Genomic DNA, 22,921 nt, shown 5'->3' with positions numbered 1-22,921 from the left:
GTAAAAGAACAATAGCGAGTCTATATACAGGGGGGTACCGTTACAGAGTCAATGTGCGTGGGCACCGGTTAGTCGAGGGAATATGTACGTGTGTACACTACCTTTCAAACATTTGGGGTCACTTAGAAATGTCCTTGTTTTTGAAAGAAAAGCAAATTTTTTGTCCATTAAAATGACATCAAACTGATAAGAAATACAGAGTAGACGTTGCTAATGTTGTAAATGATGATTGTAGCTGGAAACGGCTGATTTCTAATGGAATATTAATGCTTCTTTAAACAGAACAACAGTTTTCAGCTGTGCTAACATAATGGCCAAAGGGTTTTCTAATGATCAATTAACCTTTTAAAATGATAAACTTGGATTAGCTAACACAACATGCCAGTGGAACACAGGAGTGATGGTTGCTGATAATGGGCCTCTGTACGCCTATGTAGATATTCCATTAAAAATATTTTTAAAATAAAATCTGCCGTTTCCAGCTACAATAGTCATTTACAACATTAGCAACATTAACACTGTATTTCTGATCAATTTGATGTTATTTTAATGGTCAAAGAAAGTTAGCTTTTCTTTAAAAAACAAGGACATTTCTAAGTGACCCCAAACTTTTAAAGAGTTAAAGTGACTATGCATAGATAATAACAAGAGAGTAGCAGCAGCGTAAAAGAGGGGGGAGGGGACAATGCAAATAGTCTTGGTAGCCATTTGATTAGCTGTTCAAGAGTCTTATGGCTTGGGGGGGGGGGGGGGGGTAGACGTTGTTAGGAAGCCTTCACCCTCTGTTTAACTGCAATAACCTGAGAGTTACAGTTAAGAGGGACTGGGTCTGGATTTAAAGACCAAGACAGAGAAACATTACATCTGGAAGCTGTGAGGACAGGCCAGTAAAGAAATATCAATCCAGACCCATACGTCAGGAACAAGTATGAATGATAACCTACAGACGACATTCCGCCAGCTGCCATCACTCAAATCATTGGTGTATAAACCTTTATTCAATATTAATACAAGCTCGTAACTTGAGTTGCTTCGTAGTCTTATCGAGATCCTGGTGAGGAGGAATCTAAATGAAGCAATACTAGAGACTCCATAATCAGCTCCTTTCATGCTGCTGCAATAAGAGACAGTAAGGCTGCGTTTACACAGGCAGCCCAGTTTTACATTAATTGTTCATATGACCAATCACATCTACTCTTTTTCTTAGAGCTGATCTTAATAGCTGATCTGAAAACAGAAACTGGGCTGCCTGTCTAAAAGCAGCCTAAGTGGAATTGAATGTGACGCAGACATAAAAATCCATGATGGGAGTCTCATGTAGAGCTACATCCACGCGTATGACACACATTAACACACTATCGCAAGCTAGTTTCCCGGCTAGCACCAGTTCATTTATATATGAACATACGCATCAAGGTTGGAAGATTCACTGATGATCGAAGTAGAGAAGCTGTTTGCTTGCGCCCACGCCGACCATTCAGATTAAAAAATAATTTGTGTTACGGAGTGAGTAACGTTCTCGCTCTCCTTTGAGATGTTTTCACGAAGCCTGATTCACAGCCCTTGAACAAGGGCAGCTTTAGAAAAAGACAGAGTTCTACAAAGTGTATGAAAAGACAGAGACAAAGGGTGGGTGGGGTAAGATGTGAAAGATGCCACAGGGGAAGATGCAGGGAGAGGAAGTAGAAAACTATCAGAAAATATAACAGGAATGGAGAGTCAGTAATTGACAGATCTGGACCCCCCACACACACACAATTCATACTAGTGTAACTGTGCCACTGATGAATCAGTGTGTCACACACACAAGGATTTAGCCAACAGTGTCCCCACATTGCCTTTCTGCCATGGCTCATCTCCATGCAGAGAACTTCAAGCAATCTCTGTGCGTCTACTCGTCTTTTCAAATATGATGCACCACAGGAGACCCAGCACAAAGAGACAACTTTCCATTGTGTAAAAAAAGTGTCTGCAGCACCATTGAATGGAGCCTGGCCTTTAACTAATGATAAATCATTTGCTGGGCTTTTCTTGTGTTGACAATGGCAAGGATGATTATTCTGGAGTATAATGTGGTAATACGTGTGTACCAGGAATAAATAGGCATGGATTCTAGTTACACAACTCCACGATGTGTACCGATCTACCGATCAAATGGATTTATAAAGCCCCTTTTTACATCAGCAGATGTCACAAAGTGCTGTACAGAAACCCAGCCAAAACCCCAAACAGCAAGCGATGCAGAAATGCCTTGATTGCAGTTCATAGAAGATAAAGACAAATTGTATCAGTAACATAAGAATGTGATGATGAATACCACATGGACTATGGGTCTACTTGATGTGGTTGGCTCACATTCATCACTACATAACTCTGTGTGCTTCAGACATTGCCATGTTGTTCCAAGCCATAGAGAGGTTTGGAAACTCGACATCAGTTAGACACAGACTCAATACAAATCGTTAGCCCGTACGTTGAGCACTCAATAAGTAAAACTAAATGCATGCTTTTCAATCGATCGCTGCCCGCACCTGCTCGCCCGTCCAGCATCACTACTCTGGACGGCTCTGACAACTACAAATACCTGGATGTCTGGTTAGACTGTAAACTCTCCTTCCAGACTCACATTAAGTATCTCCAATCCAAAACTAAATCTAGAATCGGCTTCCTATATCGCAACAAAGCATCCTTCACTCATGCTGCCAAACATACCCTCGTAAAACTGACCATCCTACCGATCCTCGACTTCGGTGATGTCATCTATAAAATAGCCTCCAACACTCTACTATACAAACTGGATGCAGTCTATCACAGTGCCATCCGTTTTGTCACCAAAGCCCCATACACTACCCACCATTGCGACCTGTACGCTCTCGTTGGTTGGCCCTCGCTTCATACTCGTCGCCAAACCCACTGGCTACAGGTTATCTACAAGTCTCTGCTAGGCAAAGCCCCGCCTTATCTAGACAACCTAGACGACCTAGACAACCAGGTGAGGGGAGTTCCTTACTGTGACCTAGACAACCAGGTGAGAGGAGTTCCTTACTGTGACCTAGACAACCAGGTGAGAGGAGTTCTTTACTGTGACCTAGACAACCAGGTGAGAGGAGTTCCTTACTGTGACCTAGACAACCAGGTGAGAGGAGTTCCTTACTAAGACCTAGACAACCAGGTGAGGGGAGTTCCTTACTAAGACCTAGACAACCAGGTGAGGGGAGTTCCTTATTAATCAGGGACCTTAATTCATCAATCAATCAAGTGCAAGGGTGGAGCAAAAGCCTGCAGACACTCGGCTCTCCGTGGAATGAGTTTTACACGTTCTAATGTATAGCAAACATGCTTGATTGTCCCTTGACCTGTGACATCATATTAATATGCCTCTAGATCCTCTAAAATGGGAATTGCCTAAAAGTTACAGCGGTGTAGCAAACAGTAGCATAACATTTTGTCACCAAAGCCCCATATACTACCCACCACGGTGACCTGTACGCTCTCGTTGGCTGGCCCTCGCTTCATACTCGCTGCCAAACCCACTGGCTCCAGGTCATCTACAAGTCTCTGCTAGGTCAAGCCCTGCCTTATCTCAGCTCACTGGTCACCATAGCAGCACCCACTCGTAGCACGCGCTCCAGTAGGTATATCTCACTGGTCACCAACAAAGCCAATTCCTCCTTTGGTCATCTTTCCTTCCAGTTCTCTACTGCCCATGACTGGAACGAATTGCAAAAATCTCTGAAGCTGGAGATTCACATCTCCCTCACTAGCTTTAAGCACCAGCTGTCAGAGCATTTTACAGATCACTGCACCTGTACTTAGCTCATCTACCTACCTACCTCATCCCCATACTGGTATTTATTTATTTTGATCCTTTGCACCCCAGTATCTCTACCTGCACATTCATCTTCTGCCGGTCTGCCATTCCAGTGTTTAATTGCTATATTGTAATAACTTCGCCACCATGGCCTATTTATTTCCTTAACTTACCTCATTTGCACTCACTGTATATAGACTTGTTTTCTTTTGTTCTACTGTATTATTGACTATGTTTTGTTCATTCCATGTGTAACTCTGTGTTGTTGTATGTGTTGAATTGCTATGCTTTATCTTGGCCAGGTCGCAGTTGCAAATGAGAACTTGTTCTCAACTTTCCTACCTGGTTAAATAAAGGTGTTCTCAACTAGCCTACCACCTGGTTAAATAAAGGTGTTCTCAACTAGCCTACCACCTGGTTAAATAAAGGTGTTCTCAACTAGCCCACCACCTGGTTAAATAAAGGTGAAATAAAAATAAATTAATTAAAAAATGAGGACGGATCCAGGAATTCAACGATTGAGTCAAATGATTTAAGTGAAAAGTAAAACATTGGGCACAAGGACGATCAAAAACAACACCAGAGACATTTTATAAAATTAGCTTGTTTATTTCCAAATTCTTGAGCTTTTTGCAGTGTGTGATTTCTATAAGATCTCATAAAAGATTGTCGTTATAAAACATTGTCTGTTCAATATTGATAAGTCTCAAAAAATGTGCATTGTACACTGTGGCCAGAAACCCAAATACACATATCAGTAGATTCAAGCCAATGTCACTAAAATAGATTTGATTACAAAATATGGTATCCAATATAAAACATGTGCATCGTCTTATTGTCTTCACAACCAGGTCAGAGTCAACTACTCTGAAAAATCTTTTAAATACTATATCATTCTTCTGTTTGGTCATTTTAGTAAAAGAGAGCTTCATATTAACTTGCAAAAATATATATTCCTGTCTTCACCGCTGTGTCTCCGCTTTATGCATGTACAGGAAGTCACTAGTATGAGAGTACTGTAGACGGGACTGTTTGGTTCGGACATTTTAGAGAGGAAAAAAAACTGGTAAAAAGACAAAGTGAAAGTGTTGTCAAGCAGAAAAGGGGAGTAAGCGTTTCTCCCAAGTGCCTTGCAAATGTAGCCTACGCATTTCAATTCAAGTCAATATCAGGAAAATAAAACAAGAACATTCTGGTGAGAAGCAGCCCGTGACAAGGCAGGATTCAGACAATTCGAGCCAGTGACAAAATATATGTTTTCCAAAAGGGGACAACGTTGATGATGTGGGAGAATGAGATGTTAGATGAAATTTGATTGTATTGATGAAACAGCTCTCTCTAATCTGTAGATGTGCAATCTCCTGACAATATTAATCTGTAGATGTACGGTCTCCTGAGCCTACCTAATAAGAATTTGACACAGCCTCGTCATGTATAAATTTGTGTGTGTAAATTTCGACAACAAAGTCAATCTAGCAGCTATCTGAACCAGATGGTTCGTCTCTGTAGGGGGAAACAACGGTCATCACTGTAGGGGGAAACAACGGTCATCACTGTAGGGGGAAACAACGGTCATCTCTGAGTTATTGGTCCAAAATGACATTAGGCCAGTGCCTAAGAGAGGCCAGTGCCTAGTGCCTCAAGTCAAAACATTCACATGCAGGTTGTGAGAGGGAGACATCAAGAGAGTTTAGAGTTTGACTCTAAAAAGGGAGGCTAGATCCTACAGTCCTTGTTTAATTAATCTGAGAGATTACTCAACAGAGCGAAGGTAGCTAGCCGATCTGTATCACTAAGGTGTTAGGTTCAAACCCACGTTCTCTTCTCTAAGCCTATATCCGTCCTGTCTATTGGATCAAGGCTTGTGGGAGGAAAAAAAACGGAATAAAAACAGATTGGTTTTTCAAGTGACAGATGACTCCCCGTCAAGAACAACCCCATGAACAGCCTGTGTGAAAGTCCCAGGTTCCTGTGCTTCACATAACGACGGCAGCACGCCCAGACATGGTACTCTTGCGCCCTCTGACGTACAATTCAGGTCATTACAGATGGTCTGGACGCACCATGCAGGTTTATTCAAGACAACGTCTATTGAACCTTCAACTAGGAAATACATGGCTCATCTGAGGTTGGCCCAAACATAAACTATCTATTCAAAATAATGGCTGGTCATTATTCTGACATTTCTAAGCACCTCTAAGCAACAAGAAGTGGCTTTTTAGCTTTTTCAATTCACATACACACCCATTTCAGATAATTCCCTGATTTTGGTCCTTTTCCATCAACTAAGTTATTGCTGAAGAACCATAAAGTAACTCCTTCATAGCTTATACAGTACAGTCCTCTGCTGTGGTAGATAAAGATCTGTGAAGTTGTCAGTGAATGTTAGTGTCTCCTGCATGGGACTCTCCAGAGATATGGTTCCAATTTACACAGTGAAGTCCGTTTATAAATCGGACCAGTGACTTCAACTGCCTCGACATCCCGTTGCAATACATTCAGTGTGATTCAATCTGCTGGTTCATGAACCACACTTCTGTTTTAGTCAGGTGGAACTGTTATATAGCATTACACCAGGTCCCATTACAATTCCCTATAAAAATCAACAACCCACCCGGAATCTAACCTACACCCTGTCTATATAGTGCAATGGACTACAATGGTCACAGCCTGGTCAAGTAAATAACATGTATTTTCACAAACGCAAAGTATCATTTGCGGTGAGTGAGTAAACATTGCGATGTAACACTGTGTGCATTACCTTATTTTGGGTAATACAGTGCATTTGGAAAGTATTCAGACCCTCAACTTTTTCCACATTTTGTTACGTTACAGCCTTATTCTAAAATGGATTCAATTGTTTTTATTCCCCCTCATCAATCTACACACAATACCCCATAATGACAAAGCAAAAACAGGGTACAATTTTCTCGCTAAATAAATTGTTTTAAAAATTAAATATCACATTTACAAAAGTATTCAGACCATTTATTCAGTACTTTGTTGAAGCAACTTTGGCAGCGATTACAGCCTCAAGTCTTCTTGGGTATGACGCTACAAGCTTGGCACACCTGTATTTGGGGAGTTTCTCCCATTCTTCTCTGCAGATCCTCTCAAACTCTATCAGGTTGGATGGGGAGCGTCGCTGCACAACTATTTTCAGGTCTCCCCAGAGATGTTCGATCGGGTTCTAGTCTGGGCTCTGGCTGGGCCAGACTTGTCCCAAAGCCACTCCTGCGTTGTCTTGGCTCTGTGCTTAAGATCATTGTGCTGTTGGACGGTGAACCTTTGCCCCAGTCGGAGGTCCTGAGTGCTCTGGAGCAGGTTTTCATCAAGGATCTCTGTGTACTTTGCGCTGTTCATCTTTGCCTCAATCCTGAATAGTCTTCCAGTCCCTGCCACTGAAAAACATCCCCACAGCATGCTGCCACCACCACCATGCTTCACCGTAGGGATGGTGCCAGGTTTCCTCCAGACGTGACGCTTGGCAGTCAGGACAAAGAGTTCAATCTTGGTTTCATCAGACCAGAGAATCTTGTTTCTTATGGTCTGAGTCATTTATGTGCCTTTTGGCAAACTTCAAGTTGGCTGTCATGTGCCTTTTACTGAAGAGTGGCATCGGTCTGGCCACTCTACCATAAATGCCTGAATAGTGGAGTGCTGCAGAGATGGTTGTCCGCCTGGAAGTTTCTCCCTTCTCCACAGAGGAATTCTGGAGCTATGTCAGAGTGACCATCGGGTTCTTGGTCACCTCCCTGACCAAGGCCCTTCTCCCCCAATTGCCCAGCTCTAGGAAGAGTCTTGGTGATTTAAAAAAAGGAGGCCAATGTGTTCTTGGGGACCTTCAATGCCACAGGAATCTGTGCCTCAACACAATCCTGTCTCGGAGCTCTACGGACAATTCCTTCGACCTCATAGCTTGGCTTTTGCTCTGACATGCACTGTCAACTGTGTGACCTTATATAGACAGGTGTGTGCCTTTCCAAATCATGTCCAATCAATTGAATTTACCCCAGGTGGACTCCAATCAAGTTGTAGAAACATCTAGGATGATCAATGGAAACAGGAGGCACCGGAGATCAATTTCGAATCTCATAGCTAAAGGTCTGAATACTTATGTAAATAAGGTATCATTTTTTTAAATTTGTAATTCATGTGTAAAAAAAACTAAAAAAAACATGTCAGTGTGTAGATTGCTGAAAAATTATTTAATCAATTTTAGAATAAGGCTGTAACGTAACAAAATTTGGGAAAAGTCAAGGGGTCTGAATACATTCCAAATGCACTGTAGCTTGTTGTGTGTGTGTTTGTGTGTCCATCTGTAGAAGAATATAGACCCGTCATCTTGTCTGACATTCATATTGCAACATGTAGCAGCATGCAACGTAGTGGTTAGATAGCATTCAAACCTACATACATACGACTACAGTACACCTGAGTCTAACAAGGGTCCAAGTCCCTTAAGGGGGAAACTGTCCATCATCCCACCCCACCATAAGGTTCCTCCCCCTTCAATCGCTCAAATAAAGAAGCAGTTCAAGAACAAAGAGCCAAACTGTGTGCAGCAAATGATAGGGGCCCAGAGTTTTTCCTGATCAGGTTCACATAGTCAGGGAAAAACTCCTGGCCCTAAGAATGGTAATGTTAGCTTCGGGATTATAGGCTTCTATCGGCATGACTTGGAATGAGCGACAACTCAAGTGTATGACTGAATTCGGGGCTGGGTAAAGACTGTACACTTTGTGATCTCGCCAAACACCAATCGTCTGGTGTCTTAAAAAGCCTGAGAGGAAGACTGAGAACCGTGGCTAAACTATCATGGACAACTACAGTCCTAACTGGAACAACCCAACTATCCCCCACCAATAAAACACCACAGTATAGAAACATGCAGATGTGTAAATAAATAACTGTTATTCAGCATCTAGAACCGATGAAAACACTGACGTTATTGACCACCAGAATGTCTTACTACTACAGCGCCTCACATCTTGGCCAGATACGGTTCCTTTGTTGAGTCGAAACTACAGACCACATAGTAACTGACTGGCTAACTGACTGACTGCAAATGTAACCTGAACATAGGGAATGGCTGTCTAAGTTACCCTGTTGCCCCTAGCAGCATACATAGTATAGACAGCCGATAGTACTGAATGTCCATACCTGACACAGCCATAACCCTTCCCACCTCCCCCCAGAGAGAGCCCATCCAAGCAGGCATGACCGAAGAGCTAAAACACCCCTAGTGCTAGGACCACTTGGACCGCTCCTCCTTTTGGCTGCTGATGGGTGGTAGAATCAGCGAACCGGTCCATCAAGTAGAGAGGTGTGTTTGGTGGGTGGGCGTGGGATCAGGAGATGCATAGGGAGCTGGGGACAGAGGCCAGGGTGCAGACGGGGGTGGGCAGGCCATAGTAGAGGGGGTCTGTGAGGGGGAAGAGGAGGAGGAGGAAGAGGAGGACCCCCAGCAGGTAGCAGGAGAGGATGGTGAGGCGGTGGCGGTGCTCCAGGGCCGTGCTCAGGGCAGGGAAGCCCATGTGATTACAGAAAGAGTGGCACAGCACCGGTCCCACCAGGTGACCTGAGGACAGAGAGAAAAGAGTAGCTAGAAAAATTCAGTAAATATTAACCAATATTAGGTAGATAGAAATATTCAAGGTAACAAAAATGGTTGCACCCACACAACTACCAATCTGCCAAGAGGCCCAGACCGACCTAGCTAGTGCCCACAGACCGACCTAGCTAGTGCCCACAGACCGACCTAGCTAGTGCCCACAGACCGACCTAGCTAGTGCCCACAGACCGACCTAGCTAGTGCCCACAGACCCAGACAGACCTAGCTAGTGCCCACAGACCGACAGACCTAGCTAGTGCCCACAGACCCAGACAGACCTAGCTAGTGCCCACAGACCCAGACAGACCTAGCTAGTGCCCACAGACCCAGACAGACCTAGCTAGTGCCCACAGACCCAGACAGACCTAGCTAGTGCCCACAGACCTAGCTAGTGCCCACAGACCTAGCTAGTGTCAACAGACCCAGACAGACCTAGCTAGTGCCCACAGACCTAGGCACAACCTAGCTAGTGCCCACAGACCCAGGCACAACCTAGCTAGTGCCCACAGACCCAGGCACAACCTAGCTAGTGCCCACAGACCCAGGCACAACCTAGCTAGTGCCCACAGACCCAGGCACAACCTAGCTAGTGCTCACAGACCCAGGCACAACCTAGCTAGTGCTCACAGACCCAGGCACAACCTAGCTAGTGCTCACAGACCCAGGCACAACCTAGCTAGTGCTCACAGACCCAGGCACAACCTAGCTAGTGCTCACAGACCCAGGCACAACCTAGCTAGTGCTCACAGACCCAGGCACAACCTAGCTAGTGCTCACAGACCCAGGCACAACCTAGCTAGTTCGCACAGATCCAGGCACAACCTAGCTAGTGCTCACAGACCTAGGCACAACCTAGCTAGTGCTCACAGACCCAGGCAGACCTAGCTAGTGCCCACAGACCCAGACAGACCTAGCTAGTGCCCACAGACCCAGACAGACCTCATGTAGGTCATGTAGTGTAGCTAGTGCCCACAGACCCAGACAGACCTAGCTAGTACCCACAGACCTAGCTAGTGCCCACAGACCCAGACAGACCTAGCTAGTGCCCACAGACCCAGACAGACCTAGCTAGTACCCACAGACCTAGCTAGTGCCCACAGACCCAGACAGACCTAGCTAGTGCCCACAGACCCAGACAGACCTAGCTAGTGCCCACAGACCCAGACAGACCTCATGTCAGTCATGTAGTGTAGCTAGTACCCACCTGTTCTGATAAATATGAAGGCAGTGTAAGCTCCAAAGACAGCGGTGTAGGAAAACTGGAACACTGCAACACAAACATTAACACACACCATTAATAATACAGTCTATTTAACAGTCAGTGGAAAAGAAGAACACATAGCTAGGCTACAGGAGCCATATACCACATGTGAGACAAAGTAGAAAAGCTGAAGTTAATCGGTTGGTCTTTACCTGCAGCGAGAAAGATCCCAGACACACTGCCCTGTCTGAATCGCAGCAGTTCAATCACATGATGAAAGTGAGCTGTGAAGACAACATCTTTAGAGTTTCCAGACAAAACAATACAACATAATGGACAGAGTTTTAAAAAATGTCATCATCCTAATGTACATTAACATTTTCTTTACCACATTCACATGCATCATTTTTGCAAAACTGGTGAGAGCTACGGGTTCATTATTTAAAAAAAGAAAATGTATCTAGCTAAAACTCGTATGAATAATTGTTTAGTGGCAGAAAAAAACATTGCTTTCCAGCGGCAGTTGTATGAGGACAGTTGGTCTGACTGAAAATCGTCTCGTTTGCTCCTATATTATTAAGAACATATCAGGTCAATAGAGGTTTAAGTCTACTGCCTTTCTGTAATATTAATAATATGAATCAAAACAATTATGAACAATAACAATAATAATTATATGAATAATTATAATATAAATAATAATAATACAAATATGAATACTAATAATAATACTATGAATACTAATAATCATAATAATAATATCAATAATTATAATAATTGATTGGATTTATGTCCAGATGCTCGAAGCACCTAAATGAGTTTAGCGAAGCCCAAAAACTAGTAGAGAAAAGCAGAGTGCTTCTCTCTCTCGCTTTACGTTGATATGCCAGGTGTTCCATTTGCATGAAAATTATTAGTCAAGACACACAAAACTACAGTGCCTTCGGAAAGTGTTCAGACCCCTGGACTTCAACATTTTGTTAGGTTACAGCCTTATTCTAAAATTCATTACATGTGTTTTACATAAGTATTCAGACCCTTTACTCAGTTCTTTGTTGAAGCACCTTTGGCAGCGATTACAGCCTTGAGTCTTCTTGGGTATGACGTTACAAGCTTGGCACACCTGTATTGGGAAGTTTCTCCCATTCTTCTCTGCAGATCCTCTCAAGCACTGTCAGGTTGGATGGGGAGTGTTGCTGCACAGCTAGTTTTAGGTCTCTCCAGAGATGTTTGATCAGGTTGAAGTCCGGGCTCTGCGTGGGCCACTCAAGGACATTCATAGACTTGTCCCGAAGCCACTCCCATGTTGTCCTGTTGGAAGGCGAACCGTCGCCCCAGTCGGAGGTCCTGAGAACTCAGGAACAGGTTTTCATCAAGGATCTCTCTGTACTTTACTCCCTTCATCTTTACCTCAATCCTGTCTCCCATTCCCTGTCACTGAAAAACATCCCCACAGTATGATGCTGCCACTACCACCATGCTTCATCATAGGGATGGTGCCAGGTTTCCTCCAGACGTGATGCTTGGCATTCAGGACAAAGAGTTCAATCTTGGTTTCATCAGACCAGAGAATCTTGTTTATAGACAGGTGTGTGCCTTTCCAAATCATGTCCAATCAATTGAATTTACCACAGGTGGACTCCAATCAATTTGTAGAAACATCTAGGATGATCAATGGAAACAGGATGCACCTGAGATCAATTTCGAGTCTCATCGCAAAAGGTCTGAATACTTATGTAAATAAGGTATCGTTTTTTTGTTTGTAATAAATTAGCAAACATTTCTAAAAAGCTGTTTAGCTTTGTCATTATGGGGTATTGTGTATAGATTGCTGATCATTTTATTTTTAAAATCCATTTTAGAATAAGGCTGTGACATAACAAAATTGGAAAAAGTTAAGGGGTCTGAATACTTTCCGAAGGCACTGTACATGTTGGCGGCAGCTGTAGCACCCCTGGTGTACAGCACAGCTTTTGCATCAATATTTATGTAGGTCAAAATGGCAGATGGTGTTCGTATTGACTCGCACAGACATGTTAACTGACATGACACATACATTATGAAATGCTGCTAAATCCAATACATTATTTGTTCAATTCAGTTGGGGTTGAGGCAAGCAGATGTTTCTAAACGCAAACCAGATCTGCATGTTGATGGGACTCACCTACTCCGAAGAAGAGGGGACAGGTCAACATGGCAGTGGAGGGGCTGGCGCAGGGTACCAGCATGGGCAGCATACAAGCCCTGAACACCAGCTCCTCAGTCAGAGGGGCCACCACCTGGTTCCTCAGCCAGCGCATGTCCCTGAGGCACAGAGCCCAGAACCATGGGTCTGTTGGAGTGGGGGGAGGGGGAGAGAGAGAGATGGTCTCCAGAATAACGCAGTGATAACCATATTGGGTAAATAATAATCTCTAGACAGTCTCTCACCAAGGGCCACTCGTATCCCATCCATGAAGCCCCAGGGGCAGTCCATAGCCAGTTGGATGAGAGGGCCAAGAAACAGAACCTACCAGAGCAAAGGTCAGAGGTTAACAACTGTAGGTCAGACAATACCAAAAGTATATCTACAACAGTCTGTTGTGTCTGTTACCATGGTGAGCAGCAGAGGCAGTATGATGGCTGGGATGAGGCCCTCGAAGCGAATGCCCATCAGAGCCAGCAACGACGGGCCGGGCTATAGGGGAACAAGAGAAGTAGTGATGGAATTCATGGAAATGTTCTCGTGTATAGCATAACATAACACTCCATGAACAAACCAGGAAATAGGCTGTAATCAACCGTTATCCTGTGCCCCAGCCTTAAAGGAACTGTGTCATGCATCTGTGCCCAGATAAAGGATTGCAATGTATCAAGTCCATTATAGGCCAGGGCAAGAGGTTTCTTGGAAAGCTGGCTATGGTGTAGTTGTACTGTATTGGAGTATGTGACGCACTAAGCTAATATAACCCATCGTTTCCCCATATAAAAACTACAGCAGACCGCTATTCAAAGGCACTTGAGACAGCGCGGGGTAGAGACTCACCATCACACCAGTGTACACCTTCCATGTCCACACAAAGACAGGCGACAAGGCAGACACGATTAGGACACTGGTGAAGCGCCTCTTGATAACGGCCGGGTGGTCCCTGGGAGCAGGCACGTGATGCACACACAGGAGATGCACGTGTCAACATTACATTTTGTAAACAAACCAGCCCCTCAAAGAGCAAGAACACCGCAGTTAAGCAGGAAACTAAACAAACAAGCCCTCTGGTTTAGTTTACTTGCTAATTTATCAGCAAATAATGAAAGGCTAGCAGACTGCTGCAGGGAAATTCCATGGTAGCAGAATTACACGGAGACTCAGAATTTTCAATTTAAAATGTATAACCAAACACAAACAATTCATTTCTAAGTTTAACAATTTACACTGAACATTTTATAAAAACAGAAGGGTTTGGTAACAATAAATATTTGGGAGATATTTGCATCTGCACGAGCCAAGAAGCCAGCAGATGGCGATATTGAGTCATTTAATGTTACTGTCCAAAGGGAACGTATGCAACACTTATTCTCATTGAAAACCAGTCTAAAAAGTGGTAGATCTGTTCTATTTCTATGCTTCCCGTTCTTAAGTTTAGTTTTGGCATCTTTTCCTTTGGGTTTTGTACACCAGCTTCAAACAACTAAAAACACTATTTTTTTGGTTAAGGAATATATATTTCACAGTGGTTTAGAAGGTACAAATGATTCTCTACCCTATACTTGCCAATTTTGACACAAACTGAAATTTAGGTTGAACTATTTGAATTTTAGCAACCAGGAAACAGCCCAGCAATTTCTGCATATTGCACCTTTAAATACATATCAAACCACATTTTATTTGTCAAATGTGCTGAATACAACAGGTGTAGACCAGATTTAAATATTAGAAGATGTCATGGTTTGTTTTAGCCTTTCAGTTCATCTTGAATAGAAAATGACTCAAGTAAAAGTGAAAGTCTACTTGAGTAAAAGTATCTGTAAAAATATATAAATAGTAAAGTACAGAAACACCACTGTTCACTCTAAACAGAAAATGAACATAGCAGTTTCTATTGGACAAATTCAGGAAGGTCCCTCCCAATTTCGTTTGCTCTGTTTGGTTCTTAAACGGTTTACATAATCCACCCCTAGTCTGATAGTTTCAAAACAAAAAGGTGGCTGCAACCTGATTGGCTGAACGCGATACGCAACATCTGGGACTAGCACTACCATGGTGGTGGAAAATGGTGTTTCATAAAGAAAGTACACATATTTTCCCCGCTTTATTCCGCCTTCTCACCATTTGTGTTTATTATGGATCCCCATTAGTTCCTGCCAAGGCAGCAGCTACTCTTCCTGGGGTTTATTATGGATCCCCATTAGTTCCTGCCAAGGCAGCAGCTACTCTTCCTGGGGTTTATTATGGATCCCCATTAGTTCCTGCCAAGGCAGCAGCTACTCTTCCTGGGGTTTATTATGGATCCCCATTAGTTCCTGCCAAGGCAGCAGCTACTCTTCCTGGGGTTTATTATGGATCCCCATTAGTTCCTGCCAAGGCAGCAGCTACTCTTCCTGGGGTTTATTATGGATCCCCATTAGTTCCTGCCAAGGCAGCAGCTACTCTTCCTGAGGTTTATTATGGATCCCCATTAGTTCCTGCCAAGGCAGCAGTTACTCTTCCTGGGGTTTATTATGGATCCCCATTAGTTCCTGCCAAGGCAGCAGCTACTCTTCCTGAGGTTTATTATGGATCCCCATTAGTTCCTGCCAAGGCAGCAGCTACTCTTCCTGGGGTTTATTATGGATCCCCATTAGTTCCTGCCAAGGCAGCAGCTACTCTTTCTTGGGTTTATTATGGATCCCCATTAGTTCCTGCTAAGGCAGCAGCTACTCTTCCTGGGGTTTATTATAGATCCCCATTAGTTCCTGCTAAGGCAGCAGCTACTCTTTCTTGGATTCAGCAAAAAATTAAGGCAGTAATACACATTATATTACAACTTTTAAACATTAAAATACATTTTACAACAGATTTCACAATACAATAAGTGTGTGCCCTCTGGTCACTAGTGTCCTACAACACACTATCCAGATGTACATGTGTGTATAGTCTGTCTGTCTGTGTGTGTGTGTGTGTGTATATGTGTGTGTGTGTGTGTGTGTGTGTGTACCTGTGTGTGTGACTTTTCACAGACCTCACTATTCCATAAGGTGTATTTTTATCTGTCTTTAAATCTGATTATACTGCTTGCATCAGAAAATCATGGCTCTATGAGGTACTGTCCGCCTCCCATAGTCTGTTCTGGACTTGGTGACTGTGAAGAGACCTCTGGTGGCATGTTGTGGCGTATGCATGGGTATTCGAACTGTGTGCTAGTGAATCTCTCCTTTATATTGAACCATGATGAATTGACATGTATATTATTCATGTTAGCTGTACATGTACATTTAAGAGGCAGCCGTGCTGTCCTGGGCCAGTTGTAATTTTCCCAAGTCCTTCTTTGTGGCACCTGACCACACAACAGGGCCTGCCTTGTTTATCTTTAATAATGGAACACTAGTTACCAGGGATGCACATCGGAATCGGACGATATTAGCTAAAAATGCCAACATCGGCACAATGTCTAGTTTAACGCCGATGTGAAAAATCGATGTCAAAGCTGACGTGCATAAAGTAGGTAGATGGCGTAATGACGGCATGAAGAATACAGCACTACACAGAACAAAAGCAGAAAAATACTAAGCGCACACTTCCAACAACTAAACAAGTTCAAGTTCGAGCAGTCATTTGAAAGCGTAAGAAAATTTCAGCGAGACAACTCAAAAGGCGAAATCCATTAACACCAAGATAATTTACCTTGACAATCAACCGTTCTCTGTCGTGGGTGATGTTGGTATTAGCCGACTGGTCGAACACCTCGCGGTACATACTACCAAGTAGGCGCTATTTTTCAGATTGCTCAACTGGAGTTACACAATATTGCTGAAACACATCCATGAGCTACTTGCTATGGGCGTCACTGCTATTAGCTTCACGACTGACATTTGGACCAGCGATGTCAACCCCATGAGCAGGCGGAGTCTGACAGCACAGTAGGTCGACAAGGATTTCGTACTGAGGAAAGGCTTATTGCATACTCAAGAATGTGCTGGTTCTCAGACCGCTGCAGCCATTTCAATGGCATTTGAGAACGTTTGATACTTGGAAACATGATCACTCCTAGCTCCATTCGAACAACTGACTCGAGAAATAAGCTAATCAACTGCGTTTGCAGCAGACGTGATACCCTCGGTCATGGCTTTAAAATGCCTGCTCAACAAAACTGCCCACACATAACAAGCGATTCGGTGGCATTCTCTCTGAGCCTCTTTACTGTGTCACCACCATGCTCAATGCTAGGTACAAGGACCTCTTGGCATTCTCGCAGTCAGCTTCATGAGGTAGTCACCTGGAATGCATTTAAATTAACAGGTGTGCCTTGTTAAAATGTAATTTGTGGAATTTCTTTCCTTCTTAATGTGTTTGAGCCAATCAGTTGTGTTGTGACAAGGTAGGGGTGGTATACAGAAGATAGCCCTATTTGGTAAAAGACTAAGACCATATTATGACAAGAACAGCTCAAATAAGCAAAGAGAAACGACAGTCCATCATTACTTTAAGACATGAAGGTCAGTCAATATTAGAGGTAGACCGATTATGATTTTTCAATACCGATACAGATAATGATTATTGGAGGACCAAAAAAAGCTGATACCGATTAAATCGGCAGATTTTTAAAAATGTATTTGTAATAATGACAATTACAACAATACTGAATGAACACTTATTTTAACTTAATATAATACATCAATAAAATCAATTTAGCCTCAAATAAATAATGAAACATGTTCAATTTGGTTTAAATAATTCAAAAACAAAGTGTTGGAGAAGAAAGTAAAAGTGCAATATGTGCCATGTATGCTCAGAACATAGTGGTGGTTCCTTTTAACATGATACTTCAATATTCACAGTTAAGAAGTTTTAGGATGTAGTTATTATAGAAATTATAGGACTATTTCTCTCTATACTATTTGTATTTCATATACCTTTGACTAGTCGATGTTCTTATTGGCACTATAGTATTGCCAGCCTAATCTCAGGAGTTGATAGGCTTGAAGTCATAAACAGCGCTGTGCTTCAAGCATTGCGAAGAGCTGCTGGCAAATGCAGGAAAGTGGTGTTTGAATGAATGCTTACGAGCCAGCTGCTGCCTACCACTGCTCAGTCAGACTGCTCTATCAAATATGATGAGGGGTGGTCGTTTGGTCGCAGACCCATTACGGATGCAGACAATGAGGCAGTGATCGCTGAGAACTTGGTTGAAAACAGCAGAGGTGAATTTGGAGGGCGAGTTAGTTAGGACGGACGACATCTATGAGGGTGCCCGTGTTTACGGATTTGGGGTTGTACCAGGTAGGTTCATTGATAATTTGTGTGAGATTGAGGGCATCAAGCTTAGACTGTAGGATGACCGGGGTGTTATGCATGTCCCAGTTTAGGTCACCTAGTAGCGCGAGCTCAGAAGATAGATGGGGGGCAATCAATTCACATATGGTATTGAGGGCACAGCTGGGGGCAGAGGGAGGTCTATAGCAAGCAGCAACAGTGAGAGTTTCTGGAAAGGTGCCTCTCTAATATTGATATTAGAGAGGCATGCGTAGCCAAGTGAACATATGGGTCCAGTGAGTGGTTAGGCTGACTGGGGACACGGCGATTCAGATAATTAGCAGGCCGATGCTAACAAGCTAACAGTTAGTAGGCCTGGGGCTAAACAAGCTAGCAGTTAGCAGACCGTGGCAGACAAGCTATCAGATAGCAGGGGCTAGCAGCAAGCAGTTAGCAGGGGCTAGCAGTTATCAGACCGGGCAGGCAAGCTAGCAGTTAGCAGACCGGGTTAGCAAGCTAGCAGTTAGCAGGGGCTAGCAGTTAGCAGACTGGGCAGGCTAGCTAGCAGTTAGCAGACCGGGTTAGCAAGCTAGCAGTTAGCAGGGGCTAGCAGTTAGCAGACCGGGCAGGCTAGCTAGCAGTTAGCAGACCGGGTTAGCAAGCTAGCAGTTAGCAGGGGCTAGCAGTTAGCAGACCGGGCAGGCTAGCTAGCAGTTAGCAGACCGTGGCAGACAAGCTATCAGATAGCAGGGGCTAGCAGTTAGCAGACCGGGTTTGCAAGCAAGCAGTTAGCAGGGGCTAGCAGTTAGCAGACCGGGCAGGCTAGCTAGCAGTAGGCAGACCGGGTTAGCAAGCTAGCAGTTAGCAGGCATGGGCCAGTAACTTATAGTCAGTTGCCAACAACGTGATTTGTCTCCAATTGTCCAGGTAAAGAGAGTTCTTCTTTGGTTTGGGTATAAGAACTATTTGTCCCCGTCTCAAAGAAGGAGATAAGATAGCATTAGCAATAACCTCTTTGTAGTTAGAAAAAAATTGCTTTCTAATATCAGGCCAAAAATGTCAATAGAATTCAGGAGTCAGACCATCCGGTCCAGGAGATTGACCTATAGGCATTTGTTTAATGGCTTGGTCCAACTCCATAATATCTATATCAGAATCACAAGTTTCTTAAACCTTTCTTCTATAGGCAGAGTTATTAACTGATTCAAAAAATGAATCCAAGTTGCCTTCTGAAAGATGTGATTGATATAGTGAACTGTAGAAAGAGTATTTTCTTATTAATCACTTCAAGATAATCAGATAAATGGATGTAATACTAGTCTGCCTACTCTTCTCCAAATTAAAGAAATAAGGGGGAGGGTCACCTTTTTCAATCCATTTGGCCTTTGATCAAGGCACCCTTTTTAAAAACTTTATTTAACTAGACAAGTCAGTTAAAATAACAAATTCTTATTTACAATGATGGCCTGGGAACAGTGGGTTAACTGCCTTGTTCAGGGGCAGAACAACAACCTTGTCAGCTCGGGGATTCGATCTAGCAACCTTTCGGTTAATGGCCCAACGTGCTAAACACTAGGTACCTGCCAACACGCACTCTGTGACTAATTGTTATACATGTCATCCAGATCACATTAGCATTTAGAAAGCGCTGCTTTTTCATCTTCATTTAAATCAAGTTGATTGCTCAGCCTGTTAATATCAACAATAATATCCATCTGCTTGGATCATCTTTTCTGAGCTAGCATTTTACCAGTAGTGATGGCAATTCTGAATTTAATCATTTCCCCATTTGTTAGCAGAAGAAAGAGCAGAATCGAGGCAGGTCTCTCTGATAAGTGCTTTAGACTGTAACTAAATGACGAATTATTTAAAAGAAAATAGGTACATTTCCAGTATGATTTAGAAAATCCACTAATTATATGTAAACGCCTCAATAACTCCATCTGCTGGCCTTCGGGCTTTTTTTGTTGAAATTGTTCAGAGTAGTATGGCTTGTTCAACTTTGAAATCGATGTTTTTGGTTTGGCATACATTTAAGTGAAACAACGGAGATTCAGCGTAATTCCGTTACCATGGAATTGCCCTGCACGAAAGCCGTGCTAGGTAGTTATCCACCGAAAAGCTGGCAAACTACCACTTCCGTATGTCTGTAGAATCTTCTACGAATAAAAATAGCAAAGAAATACGAGGCTTACCTTGGCAAATCACTTCTCCACACGTATAAGCTCCCAACGTAGGAGCAGGCAAGCAGCAAACATGACAGAACAGACACCCAACATATTCCGTCAGGAGGGACAAACTCGCCATTGCTGCTCCACATTTGGTTTGACATAACATTTGGCGTTAAATCGTCATCCTCTACCATGGCGAGGGTACAGAGTCAATGGTTGTGTTTGGACAAAGATATTATTCAGTGGTGTGATAATTCCCTGGCCACCTTAATTGGTGAAAAAATATTCATAAACGCGAGCTGAGAAAAATGTCAGTTCTTGCTCGCTCAAATAACATATCCTGGGCGCTGTAATTTAACGTCATCATGTGGCGTCAGACGCACGCCTTCCCGTGACACATTCGTATGTCAGTGTATTATTAGGACTGTATAATAGGAGTGTAATGGCAGTCAATTAACAAAAAAACATTAAGGAATGTTTGTATTAGAGCATTTTATTATTTTTTTCCGCGTTTTATTAAGCTAACGCAAAGCATAACTCTACATGCAAATCTTATTAATTTTATTATAGGCATTATATACATTATTATTAATATAATTTAAATATTTACCCATAAGTAGCAGGAAATGACCTTTTTTGCCTTGGGGAAAGGTAGCATATGTTTCTCAGCAGGTCAACAGCTTGCTCATTCTTCATATGTACAGCCACATCATATCTCCCTAGCATATAGAGCAGTGAGGTGTTTCTGAAAAAAACTAAAAAACATTGTCATTCACACAGACTAATCTACACATGCTACTGTACCTGCCTGAAGCGCGCCTTTTTTACAGTAGCTTACCTACTGTACAGTACAAGTACCACGCTCAGGAATCAGCAGATAGCTGGAGCCAGCACGTTGTGCGAATCTGAAGACGGCCTTACGCAATAGTCGCGGAATCCTGACCAACTGCAGAGACGCATTAATGTGGGCGATGGTGGATCCGTGTGACTACTGAGTTTTCACCAAAGGAGAGCAGCGCTAGAGAGAGATGGGCGTGACAACCGGGTGTCTGGACCACGATTAGTCTCCAGGGGGAAAGAGCATCTCGCAGTCTCCAATGTACCCGATGACAACGGAGAGGCAATGCCGACTGTCCTGTCCAATGGTTGTTCCATCCAATTTACCTTAGCAGGTGGTCTTTTAACAACGGCACGACGCCCGATATTGAGGCCACACGGGGATTGACACAATCTAAAAGGGAATAAAACATTTTACGGACCTACTTCGGAAAACATCAGCGGGTATTTATTGATTAATTTGGCTACCTGTTCAATTACTGGCCATCATTGTGTTTTTGGGTGCTGAAGTGTGGTGACAATTGGCCGGTCGTGTGCTTTTTTCTTCTTTTGTTACATTCATGACACGATGCTAGGAGATAGGATAGCCTATTTTGTTGTCCGTGCGTGTGTGCTTGCGTGCGTGGTGATGTCTTACATTGTAGTATGTATTGTCTGTGCAGTGGATTCCCTTGTGTACTTCCCTGCCTCATAGACTGCTGTGCTATGGAGCCGAGAAACGTTGAACAAAGAACAACATATTACAATGGATAGGCTATTCAAATATACACTAACCTCATTAAGTTTAAAGATACTGTAATAAACAGACCGTCACGTTCCACCGTAATAACATTTAATTACATTTTTTTATGTTATAATAACATAACAACATGTTTTCATATAGCTTAATATATATTTTTCAGTGATGGTTCTTTCAGCAAGCCTATACGCACATTAAACAAAGGTTGTTATAGCTACAATATTTATAACCAACGGAAATGTCATCATTCCATATGGTTACGGCTGTGATTATTTAAAGTCAAATGACAAGTCCTTTTTAACACAACTGCATCGGAGACGCAATCCTCTGCAATCTGCCGGTTGAAGGCGCAGAACCAGCCATGATCATTTTCTCATCGCTCAAATCAGTGTGTAGCTAGTTGGTTTTACATACATATCAAAATATGTCTAGCTTAGCCTTATTGCAGAACCAACGGGCTTTGTGCATAGTTTATTTATTCTGATTATTGGTGCGTGGCAAATTCTGTTCTTTGGGGAGGCCTGCTTGATGATACAGGCATGATGATAATGGGGACCAAGATGGCTCACAACTCCCGCATACTTTGGAGGACAAGTACACAGTGTGGAACCTGGAAGTGTGTCAATATTATATAAGAACAATTATTGAGCATGTTTGGTTCCTTTAGGACCTCTTGTCCAACACACAAACATATTGTGAAGTTCTCATGATAAGCTGTATAGGTAGGTTGATCTGTACATTTAATAGATCTAGAAATAAACTCAAGCCTCAGTCTAAGAAATCAGTGTTAATTTGCCATATACTGTATTGTGTCCACAGCATAACATACACACACACTCATTCACTCACACACACACACTCATGATTCAACAGCATGTTTTGAGACACTCATTTTCAATTTGTGTGTACCATAACCAGTCTCCTATTCCCTATGATGTACAGTAGTCTTGTTAAAGAGGCCTCGGTGTTCTCTTGTTGTGCCCTTAATAGAGCCTACTGGGAGGCTGTCTGTTTTGTTTCTCCTTCTTCACTGTTTACTCCTCCTCTTCCTCCTATAGAGTAAATATACAATTTCATTAAAACTGTTCACAACTTCATTAATACTGTTTATAACCACAT

The 22,921-nt window shown here is 42.9% G+C and overlaps 1 protein-coding gene across 1 annotated transcript; it reads right to left on the bottom strand.

Moving 5' to 3' along the window:
* Positions 1 to 4,399: 4,399 nt before the first annotated feature.
* Positions 4,400 to 20,587, bottom strand: LOC139379078 (CAAX prenyl protease 2-like). Its single transcript, XM_071121848.1, has 8 exons — positions 20,251 to 20,587; positions 13,652 to 13,754; positions 13,220 to 13,303; positions 13,057 to 13,135; positions 12,791 to 12,958; positions 10,839 to 10,910; positions 10,630 to 10,692; positions 4,400 to 9,392 (listed from the first exon to the last, which is right to left on the bottom strand). Exons 1-8 carry the CDS (start codon positions 20,418 to 20,420, stop codon positions 9,163 to 9,165), a joined length of 969 nt encoding a protein of 322 aa, XP_070977949.1. The 5' UTR covers positions 20,421 to 20,587; the 3' UTR covers positions 4,400 to 9,162.
* Positions 20,588 to 22,921: the final 2,334 nt, after the last annotated feature.

The sequence above is a fragment of the Oncorhynchus clarkii genome, chromosome 21 (assembly GCF_045791955.1).
Source record: "Oncorhynchus clarkii lewisi isolate Uvic-CL-2024 chromosome 21, UVic_Ocla_1.0, whole genome shotgun sequence".
Taxonomy (NCBI): Eukaryota; Metazoa; Chordata; class Actinopteri; order Salmoniformes; family Salmonidae; genus Oncorhynchus; species Oncorhynchus clarkii.
The sequence above is the reverse complement of the archived record's forward strand: the minus strand, read 5'-3'. Positions and strand labels throughout refer to the sequence as shown.